The following is a 27740-nucleotide window of genomic DNA, read 5'->3' on the forward strand; positions in this document are numbered from 1 at the left end:
TGGTTTCAGTGTCGGTGTCAGTGTCGGTACCGGTTTCAGTGTTGGTGTCAGTGTTGGTACTGGTTTCAGTGTCGCTGTTGGTGCTGGTTTCAGTGTCAGTGTCAGTGTCAGTGTCAGTGTCAGTGTCAGTGTCAGTGTCAGTGTCAGTGTTGGTACCGGCTTCAGTGCCGGTGTCAGTGTCAGTGTTGGTACCATTTTCAGGGTCGGTACCAGTTTCTGCGCTGGTGTCGGTGCCGGTTTCAGTGTCGGTACCGGTTTCAGTGCCGGTGTCGGTGTAGGTACCGGTGTCAGTGCCGGTTTCAGTGCCGGTATCGGTACCGGTGTCAGTGCCGATTTCAGTGCCGGTGCCGGTTTCAGTGTCTGTGTCGGTACCGGTTTCAGTGCCGGTGTCGGTGTAGGTACCGGTGTCAGTGCCGGTGTCGGTACCGGTTTCAGTGCCGGTATCGGTACCGGTGTCAGTGCCGGTGCCGGTTTCAGTGTCAGTGTCGGTACCGGTTTCAGTGCCGGTGTCGGTACCGGTGTCAGCACCGGCACCTGTCCCTGTGCCGACGCTCCGCACGTGCGGCCGCCCCGCCCCCGGCCCCGCCCCGGCGCGCGGCGGTGCCGTCACGGCGCTGCGCAGCCGCGGTGCGGCGGAAGCGCGGCCGGGCGAACATGGACGCGGGCGGTGGCGGCGGACAGAGCCGGGTGCAGGGCGGCCCCGGGCCGGCCGGCGACGAGAAACCCACGCCGCCCTGGGGCCGGGACCGCCGGGACCCGCCCGCCGGGCCCGAGAAGGAGCAGGAGCTGGTGAGCGCCGCCGCGCCGCGGGCCGCAGCTGAGTCACGGCCCGTTCGGGCCCGCGTCACCGGCCGGGCAGGACGTCATCCCGCGTCACGGGCCGGCCGGCATCCCTCCGGGAACAGGGCGGCATCCCGCGTCACGGGCCGGCCGGCATCCCTCCGGGAACGGGGCGGCATCCGCGTCACGGGCCGGCCGGCATCCCTCCGGGAACGGGGCGGCATCCGCGTCACGGGCCGGCCGGCATCCCTCCGGGAACGGGGCGGCATCCGCGTCACGGCCCGGCCGGCATCCCTCCGGGGACTGCCTCCAGCGCGGGCGCCTGACGGCAGCGCGGGGTTCCCTTCGCGGGGCGCCGGGACGCAATTGAGGATTCCCATTTCTGGGCGGGGGCTCGGGGCTCTCAGAGGAGTGGGTGAGGGGAGCTGTGCTGTAACCAGGGGCTGTGGGTGGCAGTGGGCACTGTGGAGGGCTCCCTGCTTTGCCCATTACGGGGGTGACCTTGGCTCTGGGAGTCCCCGTGGGCTGAGGGACACAGTCTATGGGTGAAGGGGCTGCTGTCAGTGGGGAGCTCCCCGCTGGGCTGTGACCTGACGTGCCCCTCTCTGTGGGGTTGTTTTTGTACAGCACAGAATAACCGGGGAGGTGTATCTCACACCCTGGGAATGGGTGGTATCTTTGGGAAGGTATCCCCAGTAATGTGAGCATTGCTCCACCCTGGTAGCACTGGGGCAGGGTGGTGCCCTGAGCAATGAGTGCATTACTTTGTCCTGGTACCCCTGTGGCTTGGGGTGACATCCCTGCCTCTGTCACATTGAGACTTCCTGTGCTCTGCACCCTTAACTGTGCCTTCTGTGCATTTTGGCAGTCTGAGGAGGACAAGCAGCTGCAGGATGAGCTGGAGATGCTGGTGGAGCGCCTGGGGGTAAGTCTGTGCTGTGTCCCTCAACAAGGAGTCCTGGCCAGGATTTGACTCTGTCTCTTGCTTATGCTGTGCCTACTACGTGGAGATGGGGGGGATTTTACCTTGAGTGGGATGGGCCCCTGTTTGTCTGCTGTGATCTGTCCCCCAGCATTGCTGCCTGTCTGACCTGTGCTTGAGGGACCTCTGTGTCCCTAGTGTGAGAGAGGCTTTCTCCTCTGCTGTGCCCTCCTTCTCTAGCTCCTGGGCTGAAGGAGGCACCCCAGGGTGGGGGGCTGTTCTGCTAAGAGCCATGGCTGTGTTTGGGGTGGGCTGGTGAGGTGGTGGCTCAGGAACCAGGCCCTTGCTCCCTAAGAGGCGGCTTCTTTCTGCAGGAGAAAGACACGTCACTTTACCGCCCGGCCCTGGAGGAGCTGCGGAGGCAGATCCGCTCTTCCACCACCTCCATGACCTCCGTTCCCAAACCCCTCAAGTTCCTACGGCCCCATTATGGCAAGCTGAAGGAGATCTATGAGAACATGGCTCCAGGAGAGAACAAGGTAGAAGCTCTTGGCCCCACCATCCCATGTGACTCAGGGGACAGTGCTGGGGCAGGCAATCCAGAACCCTCTGGACCCAGGGATCTAATAGCAGTCTCTGTGACTTGCTCCAGAGGATTATAACTTGTCAAGATGGTACCTTTGCCACCTGTGGTGGTTTGCAGGCACAGGGAGGCTGTTGTGTCCCTGGCTGTCCCTGGTTCCCTGTGCCTGGCCTATGTCTGGAGCTCTGCACTCTTTCTGCAGCGCTTTGCAGCAGACATCATTTCTGTCCTGGCCATGACCATGAGTGGAGAGCGTGAGTGTCTGAAGTACCGGCTGGTGGGCTCCCAAGAGGAGCTGGCATCTTGGGGGCATGAATATGTCAGGTAAGCCTGAGGGGGACCAGAGGGGAAGGATAAGGGCTCAGGGGAATTTTCTGGTGCACTTTAGCTCTGGCCTGCATGGGATGTGTCTTGACTAGCTGGTCATGTGTTCAGCTGCCCCTATCACACCTGCACATGCTTTATTCATGATGGTTTTCAAGCTGCAGAGGTCTTGCTGCCATGGCCTCTGAAATCTCTGGTCTTAACCCTGTTTCTCCTCTGGCCTTGTCCCCCATAAGGTCTGGAGAATGCAGGGCCTGCATAAACAGCACACAGCCCTGGCTAACTGGGAGCAGCTGCTCCCCGTTCTCATGGCTCAGTGAAACTGGTTTTTGTAGTGGTGATATCCCTTTGTTCCTGCAGGCACTTGGCAGGAGAGGTGGCCAAGGAGTGGCAGGAGATTGATGAAGCTGACAAAGCTCAGAGGGACACACTCCTCACCCTAGTCAAGGAGATCGTTCCCTACAACATGGCTCACAACGCAGAGCATGAGGCCTGTGACCTGCTCATGGAGATAGAGCAGATGGACATGCTGGAGAAGTACATTGATGACAATGCCTACTCCAAAGTGTGCCTCTACCTGACCAGGTGAGGGGTCTTGGCAGGCTGAGGTGCTGGACAGGGCCTGATCCCTGTTGGGCCAAGGCTGCCTGATCTGTTTGTCACCATTGTGTCTGTCTCCTCCTTAAAGCTGCGTAAGCTATGTCCCGGAGCCAGAGAATTCGGCTCTCCTGCGCTGTGCCCTGGGCATCTTCCGCAAATTCAATCGCTACCCCGAAGCCCTGCGCCTGGCTCTGATGCTCAATGATGTGGAGCTGGTAGAGGACATCTTCACTTCCTGCAAAGATGTGTAAGCAGAGATGTTCCCTACCCTCTTCAGCCTTTGTTCATCCTGGTGGGGCAAGGCTCCCCATCTGGGCAGAGAGAGGTTGGATCTATCACTGTTAGAGGCATCTGGGGGTTTGGATTGAGACTTTTTTCCCTGAAATGAGGATGGGTAGGAGTGGGTCATGTCTGTATGCCCTGGGCAGGGCAGGTTGGCTCACTGCTTGGTGAATTTGTGTTTGTGCTGGGACTTGCTGTGTTCTGGGCACTCAGGGACCCCCTCCCCTCTGCACAGAGTTGTCCAGAAGCAGATGGCCTTTATGCTGGGCCGCCATGGGGTCTTCTTGGAGCTGAATGAGGATGTGGAGGAGTACGAGGACTTAACAGAGATCATGTCCAATGTCCAGCTCAACAGCAATTTCCTGGCCTTAGCCAGAGAGGTGAGTGTTCTAGCTGGGAAAAGCACCCTGGGCTACCTCCAGCTGTGGCTGCTCTGGCTGCCAGGCTCTGCAGGAAGATTTGAGAAGAAATCCATCATCCCTGTGATCTGGGTCAGACACCTCCTGGAGAGGTTCCATTGTAGGATGTGCTGGCCAGGAGGTAACCCCCTTCTCCCTTGTCTTTGCAGCTGGATATCATGGAGCCTAAAGTGCCAGATGATATTTACAAAACCCACCTGGAGAATAACCGTAAGGGCTTGTATTGTAGCTTTTTTTGTCCCTGCCTGTGTGGAGTTCTTGAGGCTGCCAAGCACTTCTGAGCTTGTGTGGTCAGATGTGTATCAGAGGTGGGCAGATAGCCTGCCCATGGTCTCTGACCTGTGGATTTGGCTTCTCTTTCCTGCTGGTGATGGCACAGGTCCTCATTCCCCTATGGTGTGGGATGGCTGCATATTGAGGGCTGGCAGGGCTTCTGTTGCTGCTTTCCTCACCCCGTCATTGTTCCACAGGGTTTGGGGGAAGTGGTTCCCAAGTGGACTCAGCCCGGATGAATTTGGCCTCCTCCTTTGTGAATGGCTTTGTGAATGCTGCCTTTGGACAGGACAAGCTGCTAACAGATGATGGCAATAAATGGTTGTACAAGAACAAGGACCATGGTGAGTTAGCTGGCTGGGCAGGGCTGGAAGTGCCTCTAGGCTTGGGGTTACCACCCTGTCCCTTTTGGGGTAAGGGTGGCTGAGCTGGCCTATGTCCCTGGCTCCCACAAGCCCCAGACAGGGCACATCAGTTCAGGGCTGATGGGAGCCTTTCTTCCCTGGAACCACAGGGATGCTGAGTGCTGCAGCCTCGCTGGGCACAATCCTGCTGTGGGACGTGGACGGGGGGCTCACACAGATCGACAAGTACCTGTACTCCTCAGAAGATTATATCAAGGTCAGTGACAGATCCTGGCTCTGTGTTTGCGTGGCGCAGTCCTGCTGTGAGCTGGGCGTGCAGCTGGCAGGGGAATGTCCTTGCTTTGGGCCCCTGTGCAGCTCAGCTCCTGCACAGAGGAGGGTTGGATGCCCTCTGCTCCAGGCTTTTGAGCAGCTCACAGTGAGGTGCTGTTCTCCTGGTGACTGCCTGAAGCACCCTTGGGTCTCCCCTTGTCATAGAGCTATGAGCTTTGGAATTTCTCAGCTTGATCCAGTGGCGTTGCCCACTTCGTACCAACTTGCCCATCCTGGGGAGTGGGAGTGATGTGTGAGGTGACATCAGTCACGGGCTGGCAGGGAGCTTTGTGTGTTGGTGGCTAGTGTGTGACGGTGCTTCTGCCTTGCAGTCTGGAGCCCTCCTGGCCTGTGGCATCGTCAACTCAGGGGTGAAAAATGAGTGTGACCCTGCCCTGGCTCTCCTGTCCGACTATGTCCTCCACAACAGCAACACCATGAGGATTGGAGCCATTTTTGGGTAAGGGCCTGGCCCCAGCCTCCCCGTGCTGCACAGGGTGGTGCAGCTCCTTCCTCACACCTCTCTGGACTCTCTGCAGGCTGGGACTGGCGTATGCGGGCTCCAACCGTGAGGATGTCCTGACTTTGCTGCTGCCTGTGATGGGAGACTCCAAGTCCAGCATGGAGGTAGGGCATGAGGCAGGGTTTGCCTGTAATTCTTCCCCATCCAGTGCCCCGAAGCTCCTGGGAATATAGATGCTGTCCTGCAGCCAGCTTGAGCTCCAAGAGCAAGCCACGTGTCCTTGCTCAGCACTGTGCTGTACCAGAAGAGCATGATCCTATTTTCCTTATCTGAGCTGCTGCCACAATGGGATTGCAGCAGATTTAGGAGGGTAGGAAACCATCAGGTCTTGCAGTAGCCCAGATTTTCATAGGAAGTGGAGACCAAGGGTACCTAGTGCTGTAGGCCAGCTTACTCTGAGCTGTCCCTGTGTATGACATGGCTCCTTCCCCCATCACTAGGTGGCTGGTGTGACTGCCCTGGCCTGTGGGATGATATCAGTGGGCTCCTGCAATGGGGATGTCACCTCGACTATCCTCCAGACCATCATGGAGAAATCAGAGACAGAACTGAAGGACACCTATGCCCGGTGGCTGCCACTTGGCTTGGGCTTGAACCACTTGGGTAATGCTGGGCAGTGCCAGTGGCTCATGGGTTGGGGAATGGGGTGGGAGCATCCCTCCACTGCTGTCCTTTAACCACCATGCTTTCCTTGACAGGGAAGGGAGAGGCAATTGAGGCCATTTTGGCAGCGCTGGAGGTGGTGTCGGAGCCATTCCGCAGCTTTGCCAACACACTGGTGGATATCTGTGCTTATGCAGGTGAGTTGGACTGGTCAAGGTGGGAAGAGGCAGGGGCAGGCCCAGGGTCCTCTGCCTGCTGATCCTGGCCCTTTACTTTCTCCCCAGGCTCAGGGAATGTCTTGAAGGTGCAACAGCTCCTTCACATCTGCAGCGAGCATTTTGACTCCAAAGAGAAGGAAGAGGACAAGGACAAAAAAGACAAGAAAGAGAAGGAAAAGAAAGAGAGCTCAGCTGACATGGGTGCTCACCAGGTGGGGAAATGTGGGCTGGCATCTGTGTTGGAGCAGGAACTGCCTTTGGAAGTGTCCCTAAAGCCCTTGTGGTGTCAGAGCAGAGGGAAAACAGCTCTCAGCAGGATCCCCTGCTCACCCTGTCCCCCTAGGCTTGGGGTGTGCACAGAGGCTTAAGAACTTGGGTGTTGGTGCTCAGTGCCTGTGTCCCTGCAGGGTGTGGCGGTGTTGGGGATCGCGCTCATTGCCATGGGCGAGGAGATTGGTGCGGAGATGGGCCTGCGCACATTTGGCCACCTGGTGAGTGACACCACGGGGACAACACAGCCAGGATGGGACCTCAGAGTAGAAACTGGGTATTGCCTCACGTCTCAGTAGACCTTGCTGATGTAACACCCACCTCCCCTCTGCGCAGCTGCGGTACGGGGAGCCCACACTCCGCCGTGCTGTGCCCCTGGCCCTGGCTCTTATCTCAGTCTCCAATCCCCGGCTCAATATCCTTGATACTCTCAGCAAGTTCTCCCACGATGCTGACCCCGAGGTCTCCTACAACTCCATCTTTGCCATGGGCATGGTTGGCAGTGGTAAGCCTGGGGACAACCTGGTTTGAGGTTTGTTTGGGAGGAAAAGGGGGGAGACCCGTGCCTTGTACACTACTCTGCCTGCACCTCCTTGTCCCCAGGTACCAACAACGCCCGGCTGGCAGCCATGCTGCGGCAGCTGGCCCAGTACCACGCCAAAGACCCCAACAATCTCTTCATGGTGCGGTTGGCCCAGGTGATGATACTGCGCTCACTGCTTGTGTGCAGAAGGAAGGGGAAGTGTGGGATCCCTGCCCTGGGTGTGGGAGGAGAGTGTTGTTCTGGGGGTGTCACCCTCCTTAGGGCATGGCTGGGAGTCCCAGGTTACTCCATCACTCCTTCATGTACTTTCTCTGCCACACCAGGGCCTGACTCATCTGGGCAAGGGGACACTCACCCTCTGCCCATACCACAGTGATCGCCAGCTCATGAGCCAGGTGGCTGTGGCTGGGCTGCTGACCGTCCTCGTGTCCTTCCTGGATGTGCGCAACAGTGAGTGATGTTGGCTCTGTCCTGCCAGTTTTCTCCGCCCTGCAGTGTGGGCATTGCTCAGTCCCTTTACTTCTGTCTTCTCTCCAGTTATCCTGGGCAAGTCCCACTACATTCTCTATGGCCTTGTTGCTGCCATGCAGCCCCGCATGCTGGTCACCTTCGATGAGGAGCTGCGGCCTCTGCCCGTGTCGGTTCGGGTAGGACAGGTAAGGGGCAGCCAGGGCTGGGGCAGGTGTGTGCTGATGTCCCTCTGAGTCCCTGGCATTGATCTCAATCTTCTCTCTCAGGCTGTGGATGTGGTGGGCCAGGCAGGCAAGCCCAAAACCATCACTGGCTTCCAGACTCACACAACACCAGTGCTGCTGGCACATGGAGAGCGGGCAGAGCTGGCCACAGAGGAGCACGTTCCTGTGACGCCCATCCTGGAGGGATTTGTTATCCTACGCAAGAACCCCAACTATGACGTTTGAGCCAAGGGGAATCTGGGGGGTGGGTAGGTGGTTTGGGAGGGGAGGGAAAAAACCTAGTTTGTTTTTGTTACTGAGAGTCAAGGAAATAAACTATGTGGAGACTAGTGCTGCTCTCTTCATGTGCTGGGAGTGTGTGCTGGGCTCTCATCCTTTTGGGTGTGCCTGTGGCCCATGGAGGCAGTGCACAGTGAAGATCCCAACATGCAGGGAATGAACGCAGAGTTGTGGGGTACCATGGGTGCTCCTAAACTCTTGCATCCAGCTGTGCCCTGTGTGTGTGCCTGGCACAGCCACATGTGCTCAGAGTGTGCAACTTCCCTTTAGCCCAGCATGGCCTTTCCCTAGCTGGGACTGCCCTCCTGGGGGGTGTTGGCTGGCATCTCCGAACTTTCAACTACCCTGCTGGATGTGCTGGGCTCTGCCATCATTTGATGCTGCTCCAGAGCTGATGTTGGGATTAAAAGCAGTCAGGGAGGTGGGGATAGAAGCCACATGGGAAGTATTTTTAGCGAAGAGGAAAGCCCTGCCTTGTTTCCAAAACTGACAGTGTTTGTATCTGTGCCCCAGCTGCGTGGACAGGGGAGGCTGTGTCTGGGTGGGAGTGGGATAGCTGCAGGGTTGGGGTAAGGTGCTGCATCTTGCGGGGTACAGGGTGGGGACCATGTCCCCTGTGGGTGTGAGGTGCTGGGCGGGTTCTGGGCAGGTGCAGCTCCTGGCCGGTAGAGGGGTAGGTGCTGGATGGGTGCAAGTCCGCGGGTGGATGCTGGTCCGGGAAGGTGCTGGCGCACGAGGGTGCGGCCACGGATGTGGCCAAGGTTGGATGGAGCAGGGGTGGGTGCACGCCAGGGCAGTGTCAAATTCTGGTTGAGGCCGGGTCCCGGTGGTGCCAACCACTGAATGGGTGCGGGTGCCGCTGGTGCCGGTCCCTGGGTGACTGTGGGACCCGGGTGCCGTCAGGCCCCGGGTGAGTGTGCATCCCGAACGGTGCCGGTGCCAGGTGCGCCCACTCACCTGGTGACCCTGCACGGGGTGCGCAGCGGCGGGACGGCACGGAGCGGCCGGGCGGGCAGCCGTGCGGACCGCGGCCGCCCTTGGGACGCGCGGGGCTCGCCCCGCCCCGCCACGTGACCGCGGCGGCGGGGCGGGCGCGGCGGCGGCGGCGCAGCGAGCGGGGCGGGGGCGGGGCCCGGCGCGGCTCCGGGCGTGGCGGCCCCGCCCCCGTCGCCCCTCCCCCGCGGCGGCGGCGGGCGCGCGGCCCCGGGCCCCGCCCCCTGCGCGCGGCGCGGCTCCGGAAATGGTCGTGCTGCGCTGCGCTGCGGCTGCGTCGGGCCGCGCGCGCTGAAGGAGACTGAAGGTAACGGGCGGGGGCGGGGCGGGCGCGCGCCCCGCGGGGGGGGGCGGGGGGGGGCCGCCGGTACCGGGGCCGCGCGTGCCGCCCTATTCCTCCCACTTCCCCGGGCTTCGCTTCGCCGGGCCTTGTCGCGCCGCCGCCGCCGCTACCACGTGGGTGCCGCCCCGCCGCCGCCACCCCCCTTCCCACGCCCCGTCCCGTGCTTCGCTCCGCTTCTGCGCCGGGCCCCCCCCGCTCGTCCCGATGGTCCCCACGTCCCGGTGCTCCCGCGGCGGCGGCGTCGGTCCGCGCCCACGTGCCGGCCGGTGCGCCCCGCCGCCACCGCCGCACACGTGCTCCCGGCGCCGCGCCCGCCTAGGCCCAACGCCGCCGCCGCGTGTGTTGCGAGCACCGCCGCCCCCGCCCCGCCGCCACCGTGCTCTCGCACCGCCGCCGGTGCCCGCCGGGCCGCGGTTGCGGCCGGCAGTGACACGTGTCCTTGGCAGAGGCCGCCGCCGCCGCGGGGGGGAGCGGGGCCGCCGGATGCCGCACCGGGCACCGCACCGCGCCCTCCCGCCGCCGTGATGGCGCTGCCGCCGCCCCGGGACGGAGCCGGCCGCAGCCGCCGGTTTGGCCGCCGCCTCGGCCTGGGGGCGAGGCCGCGCTTGGGCCTGGCGGGGCCGGCCGCCCTCGGGCCACCGCCGCGGCCTGTCCCGGCTCCGCCGTCGGTGATCCTCGTCTTTTTCCCCACTCCCTCGTGCGCTCCCGTTCCCCCGAACCGCCGCTCCCGTCCCCCGGCCCCTCCCTCGGACCGAGCTGGGCCTTCCTGGATCCCCCCCGGGCAGGACCCCCCGCCCCGTCGGCGGGCCCAGCACAGGCCGCGGCCCGGCCGCTCCCGGCGCAAGGGAGGCGGCGGCGGCTCCGGTTACAAACAGCCGCGGCCGTGCCCCGTTGTCCCCCCGAGACGGAGCCCGCATTCCCCGGCCCAGCTGGGCTTCCCGGGCCAGTGCGGAGCCGGGGCCGGGCCGGGCTCCCCCCGCGGGGCCCGGCCTGATCTCTCTTTCTTTCTCTCCCCCCTCCCTCCTCTCTCCCAGTCAGTCGGATGAACGGTCTCTGCAGGCCCGCTCAGCCGGCCCAGGTTTTTCCCGCGGGGGGGTGAGTATCCTGCTCGCTCCCGGTTGTGTCTGGCGGAGGAGACCGGGTCTGGCTGTCCCCGGGTGTCCCTGTCCCCTGTGAGACAATCCTCCCCCTCTGTTTATGGTGATTGGTCTCAAGGCCTAGCTAAGCTGGCTCAGGTACGGGCTGTCCGTGCCAGGTGCTTGGGTCCCCGGTGAGAAGGGGCTTGGGGGGAGCGCTGGGGGCTGCAACCCAGCCCCTGCCACCTCCCGAAACCGTGGCAGGGCCCATCTCCGCTGGGGTTGTGGCTCGGGGGATCCCTGTGATGGGGTGACACCCCCATACCAAGGCACAGCCCTGGGGGGATTGGGGTGCCCCATTTCCCAGTATTGGTGGGACGTGTCTGGCAGTGCCCGCAGCGGGCCGGGGGCCGGCAGTGCTGACGCGTCCGGGCGTCAGATTACAGGAGGCACTAGGGCTGCTCCCTTGGGTGTCTGGCCGCAACAGGCTTGCTGGGTGCCATGGGGTGCAGGGGAGCCCTGGCAGTGTGTGGGGTACTGCCTCTCCTTCCTGCCCCGGCGGCCTTTGCACTGGGGCGGGGAGAGCAGCACTGGCCGCCAAGTCCTTCCTGGGACAGCCGGGAGGGTGTCCGGCCTGCCTGGGCGGTGGCGGGGGGCTGCAGACTCCCCTGGGCAGGGCAGTGGGCAGGAGTGTCGGTGGCGTGGGGGACATGGGAGCTGCTCCCTGCCTTCCCTGGTAGGCGTTTGTGGTGTACGCTGGGGACCCGGCGCCACCGGCAGGAACAGGTTTGGCCGGCCGGGGGAAGCGCTTAGTAGGTCAGCCGGGGTGGAGCTGGGCACGGCTGACGCCGGGGTGCCGCCGGTCCACCCAGCCCCCCGGAGTTAGTGGTGGCCTAGGTGCTGGTGGCAAATCATGGGCACTGGTGCCCGCTTTTGTATAGGGCCCAGACAGGCTTTGTGGGGTCACCTCGGGTGGGTCAGTCCTGCCGGTGGGCATGGCTGGGTTTGGGGCATGATGGGGGGTGTGCTCTGAAGGGTGTGAGGACCTGCCCAGGCTGGGTGACTTGGAAGTACCTACCCCATCTTCCCTGTGGCCCAGTGGGGCAGGAGGAGGTGGCTGGGGGTCCGTGCCTTGGTGGGATGCTGTCTGTGGGGCATGGGTGATGCCTGGCTTTACGCTGGTAGGCTGTAGGGCTGGAGATTTGCAGATTTTAGGGCTGACATGGGCAGGAGACAGATACCTGGGGGTGCTGCTGCCATCTCCAGCTTATGCCCACTATCCTTGTTCCTGTAGATAGCGAGGGGATCCTTATGCACAACCCCATGAAATGAACAAAGCTCCACAGCCCACAGGAGGAGCCCCGACTGCCCCGCACCCTGCCCCTTCACCTGGACTGCCGCAGGTAACTGTCCCCTGCAGGGCTGGGGGACCCAGCTTTGCCTCCCCAGTTGGTACCAAGGGAAGTGGTACCATCTCTTTCCCTCCCTGCCTTCTTCCAGCCGACGTTCCCACCTGGTCAGACGGCACCTGTGGTTTTTAACCCGGCACCGACCTCACAAATGAATACGCCTTCTCAGCCGCGCCAGGTAAGGATTTTGTCCAGAGCTGCAGAGGGTGAGAAGGGGTATCCAGCAGCTTTCTGCTTCCTGGCCGATTAGCCCACACTGCCATGGAACCCAGGGGTGTTAGGAGCAATATGGTGCCTCTCGGGCATGTTGTGTGCCTGTGAAGGGGGAATGAGCCCGTGATCTGGACCATGACTGCTACCTGAGGACCTCCTGGCTCTGGGGTGGGAGGGCAGGCGCCTCCAATGAGGATGCCCACAGAGTGACTGCTCTTCTCTCCTTCCTCCTCTGCCCCAAACCTCCCTTTCCTCCTCTCTCAGTTTCCAGCAGGGCCTCGGGCTATTCACCAGCAGGTACTAACCCACTTCCTCTGCCCTGCATGCTGAACACCCTTCCCCGACACTGCACCTTGGGCATGAAGGGGCTGGGGAGCATATAGGGACCCTGGACTCTGGAGACAGGCTGGTCTGGGGAAAGTGCAGGATGTCTGCTTGACTTTGGGTAGTTTTCTCTGCAGTGTCTCCCCAGCTCCCTCCTTGCATGAAGCCTGCAGCATGTGGCTGTGCCTGTGCTAACTCCGGCCCAGGCTGTTGCTTCTGCCTGTGCCCTTCCTCATCTTTTCCTCCCTGCTTTGCTTGGTCTCCCAAGGCCCTGCAGTGGCGTGCAAGGCTCTGGACCTCCCATCAGCCCTCTTGTTTGAAGGAGCTGCTGGGGACAGATCTGGTGACATCCTTGGCTGTGCTGTCTGGGAGCTCATCAGACCCATCCCTGCCCCTTGGGAGGTCCCTACAAGAGACCTCAGTATATTTGGGATGTGGGCACAGGGCAAAGGACTCCCTGACCTCTTGTCCGTTCCTCTGCTATCCCTGTCCCAGTGCCGGTAACTCCTGTCTCTCTCTTTCCCCCTTTCCCTCTGTATGCGTGCGCTTGCTAACAGGGAGGATTCAGGTCTCTTCAGGTAACGCTTTCTCCTTGCCCTGGGGGTGCGTGCGCGGACCCTTCCTTGCCCGCTTGTCGCTGGGCTGGAGCTGCTGCTGCTCCCGGGGATGGCAAACACGCTGGGTTGGGATGGAAAGCATTGGCCGGGCTGGGAATAGGGAGCTTCACGTGTTGTCCGGCTCTGGCATGGCGGGACTACAGGTCCCAGCATCCCCCGCGAGCGCCGGGAGCCGGTGCAGAGCACGCCGGGACCGCCGCCGCCGAGCTGCGTGCGGCCGTGGCCGGCCCCGGGCGCCTGAGCTGCCGGCCCGGGAGGGCTGGGCCGGGGCCGCGCCGGGCATGAGCTGGGTCGCGTGGACCCAGGCGGCCCCGCCGGTGCGTGGGGACAGGATGGTGCCGGGGTGGGGGTGGCCTTGTGAGCTGCCGAGGCGGTGCTGCATCCCGGCAGCGTGGGGGGGGGCTGGTGTCTTCCCCCGTGTGCGGTGGTGGCAGCAAAAGGTGCTGGAGCTCCTTCTGACGCTGTGCCCCGTCTCTCCCCAAGCATTTCTACCAGAACAGGGCACAGCCTCCCGCCAGTGCATCCCGCGTGCAGAGTAACACGACGGCTCGGCCAGGCCCTCCTGCCCATGTGTATCCAGCTGCTTCCCAGGTGATGATGATACCCTCCCAGATATCCTACACACCTTCCCAAGGAGCCTATTACATTCCCGGACAGGTGAGGGCTATGCTTTGGACTCTGTGGGAGGGGGTCGGAATGGGCACTGGTGGGAGGTGTTGCATCGGCTTGCAGCCCAGATCTGTTTTGCGGGGGTGGAAGGGGTCCTGAGACTCTGAGCACCCACTGATTTGAGCAGGGTGCTGCTGGCTCTGTAGAGAGGTGGGAGGCAGTACTGGTCCCCTCCCCAGCAGTTCCCTAGGGCACCTGGTGTCTACTTCACCTATATTCTATTTGCTGCCCTGGTGTACAACTAGTTCACAGTCAGGTTTGGGGTTACATTAGTGTTTTGGGGGTATGTCCGTGATCTGCAAGGGACATAACTGACTTTTCCTCTTCTCTCCTATTGCAGGGTCGCTCCACGTACGTTGTCCCGACCCAACAGTACCCGGTCCAACCTGGCGCCCCTAGTTTTTACCCTGGAGCCAGCCCCACAGAGTTCGGGACTTACGGTACAGACAGAGGGGTTGCTCTGCTCCCCGGTGCTCTTTCAGTCCCAGCACTTCCCAGTTTTGTTGCTCCCCTGGCCTCTGTGTCCCGCCGAGCTGACCACAGCTCACCGGGGCTGACTCTGTGATTCCATTACAGGCTGTTTTGGGTGACAGGTGCTTGTTGCCCAGCAGCCCATCATGTCCCACTGGTCCATTCGTACCAATCCACTCACCCCTGTCCTTTTCCAAATTGGGGCTGTTTAATATTTAACTCTGCTGGCGGAGGGCTGGGGCAGACTTTATCCCCTACTTCCCCTCACTTGCTGTCAAGGTGGTGAGCAGTTCAGCGCTTGCTGACCCCCTTCAGCTCCTGCTCCCAGGAGATGAGCCGGGGTGCTCCGTGCCTGCCCCCTCCTGGTGCTTGGGGAGTGTGGTGCGAGCAGCCCCTCCTCCTTCCCCTGCTAGCATGTGGCCACCCGGGCTGTGACTATATTTAGGCTTGCTTGGCCCCGGGAGGCCCAGCAGACACAGAAATGTGAGCTGAGGCCTCCGGCCTGGCCCCAGCACAGCAGCAAAGCATAACCGGGGCAGAGATGGGCTTCTCCTGAGCCAGGTACGTGCCCGGCCTCCCTCCCTCTTGTCTCAGGGCCCAGCCAGCCCCTCAGAGGAGGGAGGTGGCCCCTGGCTGTGGCTGTCTCCTGTGCTTGGGCCAGGATACTACTGCACCTTTGTGCAAGCCCTGGGTCATGCTCTGGTTATCTCTTTGAGGTTCCAGAATGGGTGTACCCCTAGCCTCTGCTTTGGGGCTGCTGTGGCTCTTCCTGTGGAAGCTGGCAGCACTTGCCTCTTGCCCACAGGACTGGTAGGGTGACCCAGCATGGTGTGACCCTTGACAAATGAATCAGATTGGGTCTCCTGTCTGGTCCTTAGGGCTAGGCAGCTCAGGGTCTCCTTCCTTCCCCCCATGCCCAGCCCATCCTGACGTGAGTCCCATTCAGCATCCCTGCGAGTCTCCTGCACAAAGGGAGGGTCCCTGACTCAGGGATGAGGCAGTCACCAGAGCACCTTGGTTGACTTTGAGGGTCAGTGTAGCAGGGAAGGTGCTAGAGCCAGAGGGGTCCAGGACCCAGCTGTGCCTGTCCCAACACACCCGTATCCTTGTGGCACTGCTCCAGGGTGATGTTCACGGACGCCATGGGAGGAGTGGAGCACCTCTTGAGGGCTGTGCCACCCCTGGATGGGGTCCAGCTCTGCCTCTGTCCCTCAGCATAGTTCCTTCCTCTGGGCTGGGCTGTCCAGGGACTCCGGCTGCACAGGGAGCCTGAGCCCCTCAGCCTGGGTGTGAATGGAGGCTGTCTGGTGCCGCCCTCGGGCTGGTGCTGGCCCTGGGGAGATAAGGGCACGGGCAGGAAGGCGGCCGCCTGCAGATCCAGGACGCCTGTACCTGACATGGCCGGGTGTCCAGGCAGGGCTCTTGGTGGTGTGGAGCTGGTGGGCACGGTGGATGCCTGCGGGGCCTGGCTGGGCGTGGGGGTGGCGCAGGGACGCTCTCTGCTTCACAGGGAAGGAATTCGGTCAGGCCTGTCAGGCGGGTTGGGACAATCCAGGCCGGATGCGATGGGGGTTCACTGCAGAGCAGTGAGGGCTCTCCAGGCTCCTGACAGACCCCTGCGTTTGGGAGATCAGGGAGTCTTCGGGACAGGCTTGGAGGATCTGGGTTGGCTGGTCTGACGCTCTCTCCTCTCCCTCAGCGGGTGCGTATTACCCGGCGCAGGGGGTGCAGCAGTTCCCAGCGGGGGTCCCCACTGCCCAGGTCATTGTGAGCCAGCAACCACCGATCCCACCAAAACGAGAACGAAAGACGGTAAGGAGCAATCTGCCTCCAGGCATGGGGGAACTCATGTGCAAGAGGGTGTGCTCATGTGCAGGAGGGGGATGGTGTCAGCCCCAGGTGTGTGTGGGATGGGATGTGGTGCAGCGTGCCAGGGAAAAGGTTGGCACACGGTTGTGTTCCCATAGGCTGGAGGGCTTAGCAAGGGAACTGGGGTGCGTGGTGGGTGCTGGCGACCTTGGTCGTCCCGGCGGGCAGCGTTGTGCTGAGTCACAGCTCCCGGGAGGGCGGGGGTGCCGCGGCTGCCAACTGCTGTCTGCTCCCGGAGATGCCGGTGCTCGGAGGCCTCGCATGGGGCCTATTTATAGCAGGGAGCCGGGTGGCTGCCGGTATGGCCCTGTGCCGGGAGGCAGGGGCTGCCACTGGGAGGTGGGATGCTGGCATTTTCTCATCAGAGATGGGTAGAGCTCTGCACTTGGTGTTCTGGGAGCAGGTCGTGTTCAGAAAGTAGAGAGGACAAGACTCCTGGCTGCACTTTGCCGTGCACTGTGGTCCCAGCCAAACCCACGTGTACCCCTCCAGTCACCCCGCAGCAGGGTGCCCTGTAGCTCGTGCCGCACCCATGGCAGACACAGGGCATGTGAGGCTGTGAGCATATAGGGTGTGCCTGGGGTGGCACAGAGCTCATTGTGGTTTCTGTGTGCTGAGTCTAGTCCCCTGTATTGTCCCCAGAATGAGGCGGGGTCCTTGCAGCCCCTGTGCCAGCACAGCGATATATTGGGGTCCCCTGATTTCTGATGGCACTGGCTAGGGACCTGCTGGTTCCAGCTGCCTGTTGTGATGACTTGCAAGGCACTGGAACAGGCCAGTGTCTGTGGGACACTGTGCCCTGTGGTGAGAGGTTGTGGCACCCACTGTTCCTCACACTGTATGTAGCCAGGACAGGCATTGCAGTGAGTCAGCCTCCATTTTCCCTTTGGAGCACAGTGTCCTGTGGGGTGCTGGGCTCATGGAAAGGGGGTGGCCTGTGTGTTGTGTCCTGCACTCTGCCAACAGCTTCCCCACTGTGCTCTGATTCTTGGACAGATTCGAATACGAGACCCCAACCAAGGTGGCAAAGACATTACAGAAGAAATTATGTCTGGAGCAAGGACCTCATCCACCCCCACCCCTCCACAGGTAAGTGGATCCACTGGCTTCATAGCTGTGGCAGAAGGAAGTGCACATGGCCCTGTTCAACTCCCTCTTTGCCCCCTCAGGCTGGAAGCGGTTTGGAGCCCCAGGCCAATGGAGAGACCTCCCATGTAGCAGTTATTGTCCGGCCCGGTAAGTGCCCGTGCCAGGGCTGGGTGTGCCAGCTGGCATGGCTGCAGCAAGGTTCCCTGGTGTTGGCACTACAGGACGTGAAATGCCAGCCCCACTATTCTTTGGTTCTCCTGACTCTTGTGGGCTCAGAGGCCATCCCTGCATACCTGGGGACCTTGTTGGATACAGGAGAGTTTATACTCATCTCAGCTGTCCTCTGGGCACTAGAGGACCTCTGTTTTCCCTATCCCCCGTTTATGATGTGGCTTGGTACATCTGTCCCTATGTCTCCTGAAAATAGAGGGATCTGGGGAGGAGTGTGGGATGAGCAGGGATTCACAGAGTCATCAGTTAATGCCATCCGCCTTGCAGATGACCGCCCGAAGCCTGCGCTGGTAGTGAGCAAGCCTGTCTCCCTGGAGCCCAGCAAGTCGGCATCCCCGTCTCCTCCCCCTCCCCTGATCCCCGAGGTGGAGCCTGTGGTGCTCTCGACCATGCCGCTGGTGCCAATGGAGCCTCCTGTGGACACGGACACGAAAGCGGAGCAGGGCGAGGCGCCACCTGACCCGCAAAAGACGTTAAGCGCCATCACTACAGTGCCAGGGGCTGCAGAGCTGCCCCTTGTGCCCACGCCCAACATGGACACAGTGGCTGCGGAGGAGGAGGAGGAAGAGGAGGAGGAGGTTGCTATTCCCCTCCCGGAGCCCACCCTGCAGGAGCCTGTGCCCCCTGAGGTGCTGCCGGTGTCCGTTGTTCCCTCAGTGCCAGCCGTGCCCCTGGTGCCGGCTGCGCCGTCGCCACCACCCGTTGTATCACAGGCCCCTGAAGCGCCTGCCAAACCTGCCTCCCCTAGCCCCCCACCACCCCGGGAAGAGCCCTGCCCCGAGCCCACTGGTGAGGCCAATGGGGTTTTGGAGGAGACGCCCGAGACGGTCCCTGAGGTGCCCGTGTGCCAGCCAGTGCCGGTCTCTGAGCCGGTGCCAGTGCCCACCCTGGACTCCCCTGTTGCCCAGCCTGAAGAGCTGCCCCTACCCAATGGTGTGGAGGGCACCAGCAAGGTGGAGCCGAGTGAGGAGCAGCCTGAGTCGGATGTCAGCCCTGTCTCAGAGCCTGAGGAGCCAGCCCAGCCCGGCACCCCTGCCTCCCCACCTGCAGAGGAGGAGGAGGAAGAGAGTGAAGGCCCTGGTGAGACCCAGGAGCGAAGCTTGAGCCCAGCCCCTGCCCCTTCACAGATCTCGGAGGCGACCGCACAAGGTTGGGAATGCTGGGCTGCAGGGTGCCCCAGGGTGGTGTTGGGTAGTGGGGGGCCATGAGTACAGGGAGGTGTGGAGGGGGAGGTGTGGTTAGGGGGTACAGGATGTGTATGGGATGCTGAGAGGCACAAGGTGTCTATGGATGGTGGGTTCAGGGAGGTGTCTGGGGAGTACATCTATGTAGTGATGTATGGGATGGGTATAGAGGGCTGTGTGTGGGGGATGTCATGGGAAATGGAAGTGTGTTTTATCTGATGTCTTTCTTATGCAGGGGTGTAGGGTGATGTATCAGGGTTGTACCTGAGGATTGTCCCCAGTCATTGAGGACGCTGGGAGGTGGAGGATTGGCAGGGAAGATGTAGGGCATGCTGTGTAGGGGTATGCAAGTACACAGTGGTGACTGAGGAAAGTGGGGTGCCCTGGGGATGTGTTGGTGTTTCTCTTTTTTTCTTTAAGCACCCTGCATAGGAGTTGTTTGGGTTATGTAGGAATGATGGGGAAGGTGGGTTCACAGAATGTGTTTATATAAAGAGTGCCTTGGGTAGGGATACAGGGGTGCTCTAGGAGGGCAACTGGGGGCAGATACATTTCTGGGGAGCACGTGTATGGGCCGGTGTATAGGGGTGCCAGGGAGGGGAATGTGTACGGGAACAGAAATTTGTATGGGAGTGTCCCTGTAAGGGCTGCCTGTAGAGCAGTGTCTACAGGGACTCCTCTGACAGGATGGAGAGCATGCACTAGGGCAATGGTGTGGCTGGGAGGCTTTGATGAAGCACGTGGTAAATCAGGGTGTTTGGGGATAGGGGCTGTTATGGGTTGGCAGGACCACATCCCTGTGGTTCCACCTTGAAGCTCACCTGCTGTTACTGGGGCCTTGCTGGTGACCCCATAGCTAGTGTCAGGGTACTGAGGCCTGGGAGGGTTCCTGTCTTTGACCTTCCTGCCTCTCCTCCCAGTCGCCATGTCGGTGCCAAAGAAGAAACGAAGGCTGAAGGAGCTGAACAAGAAGGAGGCATTAGGTGATTTGCTGGATGCCTTTAAAGAGGTGAGTGTCCCAGGGGTGTCTGAGGGTCACCTCGTGTTCCATCTCCTCCTGTGATGAACTCTGCTTTGTGCCATCGTGTCTGGGCCACTGAAGCTCTGTGATGGTAATGAGGATCTGAGGTGGGGTGGACACCGAGGAGTGGGGTGAAGGGGACAGGAACAGGCTCATGTGGGTGACTGCTGTCCCTGTTCCCCCTGCTGCAGTCTCAGACTGGTGATAGTGCCTCGGAGGTGGAGAACAAGCCCCCCACGTCTGCCCCTGCCAGTGAAGCAGAGGATGTGGCTCCTGCCCGTCCGCAGGAAGAGTCAGAAGAGACGTGGGAGGAGAAAGAAGACAAGTTGGCCCCGGAGAAGGGCAAGGCTGCTGGCCAGAAGTATGGCTACAAGGAAGGTGAGCTGTGCCTGGGCACAGTCCTCTACTGGCAGCCACCACCTCTGGACCCAGCACCTCATGGTCCCGCTGTCCTAAATTTCACATTCTTCTCCCATCTTGTCCCCAAGCTTGGCATGGGGTGAAGAGCAGAGTTCGCAGCACAAGGGTCTTGTCAGGAGGCGGGGAGCTGGTGGCATCAGGCTTTCTAAGCATGCATGGTTATGCTTATGGTGTACCAGACTGGGGCAGATCTGTGGTTGTCTACATCTCACCTTGCTTGTCCTTGTGTGGACCCAGACCTGCTACAGCTCAGGATGGAGAATATGGGACAGGCCACGTCAGAGTCTCCCTCTTGCTCCCCACTGCAGAGCAATGGAAGCCACTGAACCCTGAGGAGAAGAAGCGATATGATCGGGAGTTCCTGCTGGGCTTCCAGTTCATCTTTGCCAGCATGCAGAAACCCGAGGGACTGCCCCAGATCACAGATGTGGTGCTGGACAAGGTTGGTGCGGCCCTGGAAATTGGGGAATTGTGGGTGGTGGTTGGGTGGGGATCTGGCTCCTCTTTGTGCCATGTGAAGGCAGGGCAGGGACTTACTTCTGTGCTGAGGGTCCTGTTGCTGCATCTGCAGTGACCCTTGAGCCCGAGTTTGGTGGGTGTGGGGGCACCTCTGGGGCTTTTTTTCCAGTTCCTTGTCCCGGCGCTGAGGCTGGGGGATGGATCCGTCCCGCTCCTCTGCCCCCGGGCATCCTCAGCCGTGTGTACCTTCGCAGGCCAACAAGACCCCACTGCGGGCAATCGACCCCATCCGCATCAGTAGCATGAACTGCAGCCCTGACTTCACCCCCTCCTTCGCCAACCTTGGCCGGCCTGTCATGGGCAACAGGGGCCTGGTGAGTATCTCCTCACTTCATTCCTGCCATCCTGCTCTGCCTCTCTGTGATGATCAAGCATTCGAGCCGCTGTGTCTGGGCCACTGATGTCCATGATGGAGTTGAGGATCTGAGTAGGTGGACTGGGGACTTCTGGGAGCAAGCTCACGTGGTCCCAGAGCAGAGAGCTGAGTTTCTTCTCCACCTGTCAGCCCTCAGGGTTGGGTCCCCGCCGCTCCCAGCAGAACCCGAGGAAGGAGCCCCGCAAAATCATTGCTACTGTGTCCCTCAATGAGGATGTCAAGCTGAACAAGGCTGAGAAGGCCTGGAAACCCAGCAGCAAACGTGCTTCCGAGGAGGAGGATCCTGAGAATATTAAGACACAGGTGGGAGCTGGGGTGGGCAGGCAATTGGAGGGCCTGGGGGAAGGGCACCCAGCTCTTGCTGACCCTGCTGCCTTTGCAGGAGCTGCTCCGCCGTGTCCGCAGCATCCTCAACAAGCTGACACCCCAGATGTTCCAGCAACTGATGAAGCAGGTGATGGAGTTGTCCATCGACACGGAGGAGCGGCTCAAGGGTGTCATTGACCTCGTCTTCGAGAAGGCCATCTCGGAGCCAAACTTCTCTGTTGCCTATGCTAACATGTGCCGTTGCCTTATGGGGGTGAGCAGAAGCTGGGCAGTCTCTTGCTGAGTGGGCAAGGTTTTTTTGGCCATCTCAGCTGAGCTTAGTAGTAGTGTGTAGGTCCTTCCATGAGGAGTGGGGAAATGGGGTGTGTGGATGGAGGACCAGGTTCAGTCTCAGTAAGGCATCTCAGTGTTGTAGGGTGGCTTTTCCCTGATCTGTGTAGTGCCACCTTAGCTTTTGGGGGAGACACAACTCATGCTTTTTCTCTGGGTTGTACCTCTCCCTCAGCTTAAAGTGCCCACAACAGATAAGCCCACAGTGACTGTGAACTTCCGCAAGCTGCTGCTCAACCGCTGCCAGAAGGAGTTTGAGAAGGACAAGGATGATGATGAGATCTTTGAGAAGCGGCAGAAGGAGATGGATGATGCCAGTGCTGTGAGTGGTGGTGGGAGTCTGCCACTGAGGGCTGGCGTGGGTGTCCTTGGGCTGGCTCTGGACACTGAGCTGCCCTGCTGGGCTTTTCGTGCAGCCCGAGGAGAAGGCGCGTATGAAGGATGAGCTGGAGGAGGCGCGGGACAAGGCCCGACGACGATCCCTGGGCAACATCAAGTTCATTGGAGAGCTCTTCAAACTGAAGATGTTGACGGAGGCCATTATGCATGACTGCGTGGTGAAGCTGCTCAAAAACCACGATGAGGAGTCTCTTGAGTGCCTTTGCCGCCTGCTTACGACTATTGGCAAGGACTTGGACTTCGAGAAAGCCAAGGTACTCCTTGCCCTGCCCTACCTTGCTTGCTCTTCCCTTGCCTTTAAGAGGAATGTGACCATGGCTCTGTCCCTCAATAGCCCAGGATGGACCAGTACTTCAATCAGATGGAGAAGATCATCAAAGAGAAAAAGACATCATCCCGAATCCGTTTCATGCTGCAGGATGTGATTGACCTAAGACGGGTAAGGTTCATGGAATACAATTGTCTGGGGACTATCCTCTGTCTGCTGCTTGGTCCCTTGGAGCTGCTGATCTATATCCTTGGAGTGCCAGTAATCCATGTGTCTCCTCTAGGGGAGAGGTGGGTATGTGAGCTGTGGCCAGCCCCAGAGACACCATGCTAGCCCCTGCTCTTGGTTATCATGGTAGTGGTAGTGGGCACACAGTAATTGGCGGCTGTTTAATGCAGGGGGGCTCTGGAACTTGAGCCTTTTTGTGCCAAAAGCTGCCACAACACATGGAGAGTGGTGATGGCCAAGGCAGGAGACTAACCTGAGACTTTTGAGAGTGAGATGGCTAGGAAGCGGGAATCCCTTTCTCTCCATCTTTCAGCCATCTCAGTTCCCTCTTCCCTTCTTCCCTGCCCTCTACAGAATAGCTGGGTACCGCGGCGAGGAGACCAGGGCCCCAAAACCATCGATCAGATCCACAAGGAAGCAGAGATGGAGGAGCATCGGGAACACATCAAAGTGCAGCAGCTCATGTCAAAGGACAAGAGGAGAGGACCCCCTGGGCCATCCTCTGGTGGTGAGTGTCTGGGCTTGGGGGCACTTGAGTTTGCTAGGAGTGGGTTGCTCCTGTTGGACTTTGCTCAAGGCTGGTCTGCACCTTATGACTGTCCCTCTTGTGCTCAGGGCGCAGCAGCCTGGTTGCAGATGATGGCTGGAACACGGTGCCCATCAGCAAGGGCAACCGGCCCATTGACACCAGCCGGATAACAAAGATCACCAAGGTGAGGCTGGGGGTGCAGTGTGGCAGCTGAGCTGGCTGGCTGCCTGGCCTAGGTCCTGCTTTGGTGGGGGGATCAGGCCTGACTGTCTCTCTCTGCACCTGCAGCCTGGATCCATCGACTCCAATAACCAGCTCTTTGCACCGGGTGGGCGGCTGAGCTGGGGCAAAGGCAGCAGCGGAGGGTCTGGCGCGAAGCCCGCAGATTCAGGTAGGCAGTGTGGGACTGGCTGGGTGCTGTGGGACAGAGTGGGAGGGGTGATCCTTCCCCTGGCAGTTCCTCTACCAGAGAGTTGCCGAACTCTGAGACTTCCCTGTTTTCACGCCCAGCATCTGATTCAGGGCGACCAGCCACGAGCACCTTGAACCGCTTCTCAGCGCTCCAGCAGTCAATGCCTGCCGAGAGCTCAGAGTCCCGTCGTGTGGTGCAGAGGTGAGGGGCCAGCCCTGCCTTGGTGGATGGGTGTGTGGGGTTGAGGGAGGGCCCCTGATTGACTCTTGTGATTGATCAGTGTACAGGCAAGTTACGGTATCTGGACTTGCCCTGTGGCAAGATGGGGCCTTGATGGAGCTTAGAGTCAGCGGTGAATCGTTGTGGCAAGGAAGGTTGACCTCACCCTGGGTGTCCTCCCTACTGTGTGGTGCTTGGGTGGCCGCCCTTGGGTGCTCGGTCTGGCCTGGGAGTCCTTGGATAGACATTAAAGGGTGGGAGTGTGAGGTCCTCAAAGAGAGCTGGAGTGTGAGGAACCCAAAGAAAGCTGGAGTTTGGATTTGTTTGGGAGAAGAGGAAAACAAAAGGGGGCTTTGCCCACAGTCTGCGTCAGAAGGAAGGTGTGGGTAGGACAAAAGCAGGCAGTGCTCAGCTATGCCAAGGAGCAGAGTAAAAGGAAAAGGGTATGAGTTGGAATGAGGGAGAAATAGGGAAAAAAATTTTCCCTGAGAATGGTCAAGTGCTAAAAGAGGTGGGGATTGGAGTGAGACAGCCTTACCTTACAGAGCTCTAGAGTCTGGGGTCAGGGACGGTGGTGATGGGTTCTTCACGCTGTGCTGTCTTTCTCTCACCCAGGAGCAGCTCCAGCCGTGACAGGTCAGAGAAGGCTGGGGACAGAGGGGACCGGGAGTCACGTTCGGAGAAGGGCAGCGAGCGTCTAGAGCGTCTTGACCGGGGGGAGAGAGTAGACAGGAACAGGTCTGCCCTCACCAAGAGGAGCTTCAGCAAAGAGACGGAGGACAGGAGCCGAGAACGGGAGAAGCAGGGCGGCCCCGAGGCCGTGCGCAAGGCTGCGAGCATGACGGAGGAACGGGACCGGAGCCGAGAGACCAGTGAGCTGGGCAGGGGCAATATCCCAGGGCCTGGCTGCACCTGCAGCTCTGCTTGTCCCAGGTGGTGCCTGATCCCTGCTCTCCTCTTGCAGTTAAACAAGAGCCAACACCTCCTGCACCATCCACCAAGCCTGCGCTGTCGGAAGAGGAACTGGAGAAGAAATCCAAGGCAATCATAGAGGAGTACCTGCACATCAATGACATGAAGGTAAGAGAAGGGGATGGCCAAGCACCTTAACACACCATATATGTTCCTCCTCTGACATGCCATATGCTTCCTTCCCTGTGTAGTAGCACCCTTGGGCAGGGTCCTGGTGGTGCCTGTATTTGGAAGGGGGGAGCCAGAGCTGGCTGTAGGGCAGTACTGACCTCCCTTTTCCCTGCAGGAGGCCCTGCAGTGTGTGCAGGAGCTGGGCAGCCCCTCCTCACTTTACATCTTTGTGCAAAATGGCATCGAGTCCACGCTGGAGAGGAGCACCATCTCCCGAGAGCACATGGGAGCCCTGCTCTGCCAGCTGGTGAAGGCAGGCACGCTCTCCAAGGAGCAGTATTACAAAGGGTGAGGGGCTGGGGCAGCCTGGCTTTGAATTTGGCCCTGCCTTGAGTAGGACTTAACACTGAGACATCCTGAGGTCCCTCCTAGCCAAGGGTATGGGGACTGCTGGATCCCAACAGCTCCCTCTGCTCTTCAGGCTGCGAGAGATCTTGGAGATTGCAGAGGACATGGAGATTGACATCCCACACATCTGGCTGTACCTGGCTGAGCTCATCACCCCCATCCTGCAAGAGGAAGGCATCCCCATGGAGGAGCTGTTCAGGTGAGGGCTGTGCTCCTCAGCAGGGCTGGCACGGGAGTCCTCCTTGGGGCAGGTAGCTCACCCAGGTCTCTTGTGCTCCACAGGGAGATCACAAAGCCCCTGGTGCCCATTGGGAAGGCCACCACGCTGCTGGTCGAGGTGCTGGGCTTGTTGTGCAAGGGCATGGTAAGTGCATGGGGCTTGTGGCTGCTGGCTGCTGTCTCAAGGACTGGCATCCTGCTTGGGAACCAGATGGGCTTGTGGGGATTGAACCCCCCTGCCACAAGAGAGCATGGTGAGGGGCATCCCTCTCAGTGTTTGGGTCATGGGGCTGGCATGGCCAAACCACAGTAGCTTCCTCCCTGGAGATGGCAGGCATGCCATGCTGATGCTGTTTGTCCCACAGGGCCAGAAGACCGCAGGAAAGCTGTGGCGGGATGGGGGCCTGAGTTGGAAGGAATTCCTGCCTGAGGACCAGGATGTCAACAAATTTGTCACAGAGCAGGTGGGGGCTTGATGGCAGCAAGGGGCAGAGGTGGGCTGTGGGCAGATCTTTGGCAATGTGAGAGTGGCACTCCCCTGTGCTGCCTTCAACAGCTCTCTCTGCCTGCTTCCCCAGAAATTGGAGTACACGATGGGTGACAGCTCAGACATGCCAAGCCGCAAGGAGCTGACCTCAGAGGAGCTGTGCAAGCAAATGGACAAACTGCTGAAGGAGAACCCGAACAACCAAAGAATATATGACTGGATTGAGGTGAGGGTGGGGGCACAATGCCTGAGTGTCTGGAGGCTCCCTCTTGGCTCCCTCTCCAGCTCACAATCTTTCACCCTCCCCCCTCCAGGCCAACCTGAGCGAGCAGCAGGTCTCGTCCAACACGTTTATCAGGGCCCTGATGACGTCTGTGTGCCACTTGGCCATTGTCTGTGAGTACCTGGGTGAGGTGGGAGTGGTGGGGGTTCCCCTGCCTACACTGCCCCTCTCACGCCCCGTCCCCTGCAGTTGATAACCCGTGCCGCGTGGACGCCACGGTCATCCGCGACCAAGCCAAGCTGCTCCAGAAGTATCTGCGGGATGAGCAGAAGGAGCTCCAGGCACTCTATGCCCTGCAAGCCTTGGTGGTGAAGTTGGACCAGCCTCCCAGTGAGTATCGTGGGTGCGGGTGGTTGGAGGAGAGGGTGGAAAATGTGTCCCCACCCCTGCAGCGTGGCTGGTGGCTGGAGAATAGCAGAGGTTCCCTTTTGTCCCCCCACCCCAGACCTGCTGCGGATGTTCTTTGATGCCCTCTACGATGAGGACGTCATCAAGGAGGAGGCTTTCTACAAGTGGGAGTCCAGCAAGGACCCAGCCGAGCAGCAGGGCAAAGGGGTGGCTCTGAAATCGGTGACAGCCTTTTTCACCTGGCTCCGGGAAGCTGAGGATGAGTCGGACAACAACTGAGCAGCTTTGAGGAGGAGGAGGAGGAGGAGGAAGTGGGGAGAGAGAGCAGGGCACCCTGGGGAGTGACTCCATCCCTTCCCACCCCTGGCCCCCATGGACTTACTGATGCCAGGGCTGAGGAACCTGCTGTGCCCCTTGCAGTCCCCCTCTTTTTCAGTTCTCCTCTCTCTTCTTCCTCTGTCGTGGTTCTGTTTGTAAGGCCTGTACGAGTTTGTCATGATAATAAACAGATGCTGACTGAGGCGGTGGCTGCCATGGGCCCCCTTGGGGACCCTCCTCGCCCCCCTCCCAGTGCAGAGACACCAGGTCTCTGGGAATGGGGCAGAGCACCCCTGGATTCATGTCATGGAGAGGGGGGGATGGGATGGGGACATATCTCTCCCCTCCTCTCCCTCCTCCTCTTTCTCCTCACCGCTTCTTGATGAAATATAGAGAGATTATATATATATAAACTTATTAAATTTGGTTTGGGGACAGGAGCGTGATTTCTCCCCCTCCCCTGTCCTCTCTCTATTCCTCCATCACTGCCTGGACCCCCTCCCCTCTATGGTTTTTAAATTTTAAATATAAATCATTCCCCCTCCAGCTCCTGCTCTGACACCTGGGGAGGGTGCTGGGGAGGAGGGGGGGTGGCCCCTTCTCTCTGGGCCAGGCTGAGTCCCCTCCACGACCCCAAAAGCCCCCATCCTCCTCCCAAACGTTTAAGGCCACAATTGGGCAAGCGACAAGGGCGGCCCCCTCATCCGCGTCCCCTGTATTTATAGAGCGCCGGATGTGACGAGCCGCATGTGTAATTATTAAAACAAGGATTCAATTACTGGTCACGTGAATTTGTAAATAATTTTTTTCCTTTTTTTTTTTTTTTTTCTTTATGGAGTATTTAATTGAAGATTTAAAGGCATCTTTTCACCTTAAAACTGGAAATAAAAGAACATTGCTAAATAATGCCCCGTGTGCCGCTGTTGCCGCCCCCCCTCCCCCCCATGTCCCTTGTGCCTGGGCTGGTGTGGGGGTGCCAGCCTTGAACATGGGCAAGGACCAGCCTCCCCTGTCACTGCAAGGCAGGTAGGTACCCCCCACTCCAGGGCTGGAAGGGTGGCAAAGG

The 27740-nt window shown here is 60.1% G+C and overlaps 2 protein-coding genes and 2 non-coding genes across 24 annotated transcripts; all 4 read left to right on the forward strand.

Annotated features, from left to right (window-relative positions):
• Positions 1–618: 618 nt before the first annotated feature.
• PSMD2 (proteasome 26S subunit ubiquitin receptor, non-ATPase 2) lies at positions 619–8042 on the forward strand. Its single transcript, XM_085587936.1, has 21 exons — positions 619–789; positions 1649–1705; positions 2077–2241; positions 2488–2609; positions 2970–3194; positions 3298–3456; positions 3727–3871; positions 4060–4120; positions 4381–4527; positions 4698–4804; positions 5193–5320; positions 5400–5487; positions 5824–5986; positions 6082–6183; positions 6271–6416; positions 6612–6695; positions 6811–6979; positions 7078–7172; positions 7342–7468; positions 7556–7674; positions 7756–8042. The coding sequence occupies exons 1-21, from the start codon at positions 655–657 to the stop codon at positions 7936–7938; spliced, it is 2727 nt and encodes a 908-aa protein (XP_085444062.1). The 5' UTR covers positions 619–654; the 3' UTR covers positions 7939–8042.
• A 1116-nt stretch (positions 8043–9158) lies between these two features.
• Positions 9159–27465, forward strand: EIF4G1 (eukaryotic translation initiation factor 4 gamma 1). 21 transcript variants are annotated; one of them, XM_085587902.1, is made up of 35 exons: positions 9159–9292; positions 10363–10423; positions 11699–11807; positions 11905–11991; positions 12291–12323; positions 12908–12928; positions 13451–13624; positions 13977–14076; positions 15807–15919; positions 16973–17065; positions 17146–17212; positions 17564–18445; positions 19401–19489; positions 19693–19879; positions 20230–20363; positions 20617–20754; positions 20946–21119; positions 21199–21396; positions 21649–21795; positions 21890–22126; positions 22207–22311; positions 22723–22876; positions 22984–23081; positions 23186–23288; positions 23408–23510; positions 24144–24400; positions 24493–24608; positions 24787–24959; positions 25093–25218; positions 25302–25383; positions 25604–25702; positions 25817–25951; positions 26040–26121; positions 26198–26338; positions 26454–27465. In XM_085587902.1, exons 3-35 carry the CDS (start codon positions 11733–11735, stop codon positions 26633–26635), a joined length of 4905 nt encoding a protein of 1634 aa, XP_085444028.1. In that variant the 5' UTR covers positions 9159–9292; positions 10363–10423; positions 11699–11732; the 3' UTR covers positions 26636–27465. The 21 variants fall into 21 exon arrangements, with proteins under 21 accessions (XP_085444028.1, XP_085444032.1, XP_085444034.1 ...); XM_085587906.1 differs by having other exon boundaries at positions 11703–11807; XM_085587905.1 differs by having other exon boundaries at positions 9207–9292; positions 10367–10423.
• Positions 19535–19611, forward strand: LOC146766674 (small nucleolar RNA SNORD66). The gene has a single exon (XR_014957454.1). It is a non-coding gene; the product is annotated as a small nucleolar RNA SNORD66 (small nucleolar RNA).
• Positions 20797–20871, forward strand: LOC146766675 (small nucleolar RNA SNORD66). Its single transcript, XR_014957455.1, has one exon. It is a non-coding gene; the product is annotated as a small nucleolar RNA SNORD66 (small nucleolar RNA).
• Positions 27466–27740: the final 275 nt, after the last annotated feature.

This window comes from Lonchura striata, chromosome 9 (genome assembly GCF_050655825.1).
Source record: "Lonchura striata isolate lonStrDom1 chromosome 9, ASM5065582v1, whole genome shotgun sequence".
Classification (NCBI taxonomy): domain Eukaryota; kingdom Metazoa; phylum Chordata; class Aves; order Passeriformes; family Estrildidae; genus Lonchura; species Lonchura striata.